A 3,989-nucleotide genomic window follows, 5' to 3' on the forward strand; every position below is an offset into this window, starting at 1 on the left:
GTCATTTCTTAACATTTATTCACTTTTCTTTTAAGATATATAATTATTAGTATTTTTTTAAATGTTAAGAGTATCTCCAATTGTAGTTTTAATTTTAATTTTATTTTAAATCTTATAAAATGACACATAAATATTTATGGAATCATTTATTATAAATAGTAATTTGAAATTAAAAGTAAAATTTGTTCTTCCAATATTTAGAATTTGTTTGGGTGAACTTTTAAAAAAATATCTTTTTTCGAGTTATCTTCTTTTTAAAAATCTCATGGAAAAATAAAACTAATTTTATGTTTGGGTATTTATCAATTATGTTTGGGTATAATAATATAAAAGTACTTTTTTATTTATTTATTATATAAAAAACATCATTTTTTTAAGAAAAAAGATATTTTAAAAAAATATAAATTACAATTTTCCAAAAAAGATGTTTTTTATTTTATTTTTTTAGTATTTTTACTTTTACTTTTACTATTAGAAATTTTTCAAACACACTAAAAAATAAAAATATATATTTTTTATTGAAAAAAAGATCTTTTTTTATCAAGATAATGACATCCAAATAAACACTTAATCTTAATTCAATTAGAATGTTATATTATTTTTAATTATTCTATCAACATAATTATAAGAATGATAAACTTTTATTAGTTCTTTGTCAAAGTAATACCGATTTTATTTTATAAATAAATTTTAATATAAATTTTAATTTTAAATTAGTTTATATATTAAAAATATTAAAAATGATATTCTAAAAATATTGTATTGGAGATGATCTAAATTTTTTGTCGGTTAGGTGTTTTTTTTTGTTTTTTGGGATCAGTTCTGTTGGATAGTTTTGAATTATAACTCTCAAACGAATCTAAAGAAACATTGACAGTTATAGTACCTTAGCCCACTAAGAAGCCTAAATGGGAATTCGGCTACAAAACAAGTATGGTTTCCTTTAAAAACTGGGGAAATCCAGGCCCAACCGGAACCATACATGTTTCTCATTAGTCATTACATATATAAAATAGTTGATATAAAATGAGATAAAATTGGATTGGTATCATGGTTAGTTTATTAGTTTGGTTAAACAAGTATTAGGATTTAAATTTTACTTTATTTATGCAAAAATTCATTGTGAAAAAAAAAATAAAACATATAAACATATTATAGGGTTAAATATATAGTTTTGATAGTCACCAAAAAAATATATAGTTTTGGTCCTATAAATAATGGATTATTATTTTTCTACTTAATAAAAAATAGAATTTAATTTTAATACATTAATAGTGTAAAGCGTTTCACTCAGTCGTGTAATCACATTTATTTTTTTAGATAATCATTTACGTGGTTAATATAAAAGATAGTTATTTTTAGAAAATATAATATTACGTAATTGAATAATGTACGTGTAAAATTACTTTGTACTGATATTGCATAAAAGTTAAATCCATTAATAATATAATAAATGTTTTATTTACTAAAGAATATTTAACAGCGAGCCATAGATATAATATGTTTGTATATGTGTATAGTTTATATAGTAATCAATTTATGTTAGTCTAGTAATTAGTTCATTACTCTATTTTAATAATTTTCGAAGTTTCAATTCCTGTGAATGCAGTAATTAGGAGTGTAAGTTATTAAACCGAACCGAAATTTACTATAAAATCGAATCGAAATTTACAACAATCGAATAAAAAATCGAAAAATTGGTTTTTTTTCGAATTAAATTGATCGGTTTGGTTTTGCCAAGTAAAATCGAACTAAACCGAACCAAACCGAATCGAAAAAGTGGCTTAGTAATACATTGAAATGGAAATTTTGAACTTAATAAATGTGTTTGTTTTATGTTTAGTTGTTGAAATGAGTTGAAATTGTGTTGAATTTGAATGTAATGTAATGTTATTTTAATTTATTGATTATTTTGAACATTATTTTACTGAGATTAATTTTCTATTAGTTAGGATTTAAAAACCAACAAACTGACCGAATTAAACTACTTTTGGTTCGATTCAGTTCGGTTCAATTCAGTTCGGTTCAATTATTGCACAAACAATAAACCGATTAGTTGATACTCTGTGAAAACTGAACAGATCAGTTCGATTGATTTTTGATCCAAAATCAAACCAAACTGAACCGATAACACTCTAGTAACCTATATTGGTCAACAAAAAACTTTAAATAAAACTGATAAAAAAATATAGTTTATAAAGTGCAATACTAGTTCCAATTTGTGTCCACCTTTAGCGGCTCCATTCTCTTGTTTCCTCTCTTTGTTCTATTCTTCATCAATTCATTCTCTAAAAATATGAAGTTCCAAGACACCGAGCTTCTCTCTTGGAAACAATTAATAACCCCCAAACTAACTTTCCTAATAACATTGCTAATCCTTAGCCTACTCATATTAATCACTCTCTCCCCAATTTCTTATTATCCTCTCTTTGGTTACTCATCTCTATTGAACATAGAATCCAAACCACATGCACATGAATATGATGAGTCACAAGCATCAGAATATAATAATAAATGTGACATATTCAGAGGGGAATGGGTGCCGAATCCAGAGGCACCATATTACACAAATGAAACGTGTTGGGCCATTCATGAACACCAGAATTGCATCAAGTATGGAAGGCCTGATTCTCAGTTCATGAAATGGAGGTGGAAGCCTTATCAATGTCAACTCCCTTTATTCAATCCTTGGCACTTTCTTGACATTGTTAAGGGAAAATCCATGGCTTTTGTTGGTGACTCAGTTGGAAGAAATCAGATGCAATCTATGATCTGCCTCCTGTCAAGGGTATGTTTCATTTCTTCTAATAAAACTATACTCTAGTTAAAACAATGGATTCAAATTATATGAAATTTTTTATAATTAATATGTGAATTATTGTTATTAAAAAAATAATATAATTTAAATAATTATGCAAAATAATTTATATTATAAGTATATCAAAATTAAACTTTTATTTTATTAACCAAAATATATAGTAAAATAACTTTAGAAAAGTAACAAATTTATCTACTATGATGTCTTACCCTCTTAAATTTTTATTGGGAGCATAAAATTACTACTCAACATTGTTGATTGTTTGTTTAAAATTGAAACTCTTAAATCTACAAAAATCATTTTGAAGTAATAAATGAAGTGAATAATCATAACAATACTTCTACTATTTAGATTTATTAAAAACCTAGGTTTCTGCATCAATTTTTTTTTTATCATAAAATGAGAATATATCACATCCAATTCAAAATTTTAAGATAATAAATTAATAGAACTTTCATCTTATAAACTCGTTATTCTTCTTTATTTTATTTGATATGAGACTAATTTTATATACCTTAAACTTATAACATTAACAATTTCGACACACACGAAGACCAAATCAAACACTCGATCAATTTGATCTTATTTGATTTTATATTGATTCGAATTGTGATGTGGATTATATATGCTTTGATGCTACGTAATTTGGTAATCTGATCACATAACAAGCCTTCACCTTTACCCTACTAACTTTTATAAAGCTGAATTGAGCTTCAATTCATTGGATTAATGATGATACCCTCTTCTCTCCCTCTTTCTAAGATTAGGCAGATCTGAATTTAGAGATTTCATACATTTTGGCACTTGAAAGCCATCATTATCCTTCTCAATTAAGTTTTAAAGACTTGAGAGAAAAAATGAGTCATCAAGAAGTTCATTACACTCACGTGTCATATTATATAGTTATTAATTATGAGTAAATGCATTTTTGTTTGTATCCTATTAATTAGTACATAGATTAGGTGAATGGTCACTTTGATGAAATTTCTGTTTTTGTCTCTCTCATAGTCTCATACACGTTGAAAGATAACATAAGAAAATTCGATCGAGATGAAAATATCACTTATATTTTTAACATGGAATGCAACAAAAAATCAGTTAAAAATTTCAAAATTATTTTATTTTATATCATTTTAATTATTATTATTTTTATTTTATATTTTTTAATTAC

At 24.8% G+C, this 3,989-nt stretch overlaps 1 protein-coding gene across 1 annotated transcript in view; it reads left to right on the forward strand.

The window, feature by feature from the left end:
* Positions 1-2,250: 2,250 nt before the first annotated feature.
* The window catches only part of LOC107471404 (protein trichome birefringence-like 19), a 4,303-nt gene continuing 2,564 nt past the window's right edge, over positions 2,251-3,989 (forward strand). Inside the window, exon 1 of the mRNA XM_016090865.3 lies at positions 2,251-2,788. Coding sequence (XP_015946351.1) covers positions 2,297-2,788 — 492 coding nt within the window. The 5' untranslated portion in view covers positions 2,251-2,296. The remainder of the gene's footprint in view (positions 2,789-3,989) is intronic.

The sequence above is a fragment of the Arachis duranensis genome, chromosome 10, assembly GCF_000817695.3.
Source record: "Arachis duranensis cultivar V14167 chromosome 10, aradu.V14167.gnm2.J7QH, whole genome shotgun sequence".
NCBI classification, from domain to species: Eukaryota; Viridiplantae; Streptophyta; class Magnoliopsida; order Fabales; family Fabaceae; genus Arachis; species Arachis duranensis.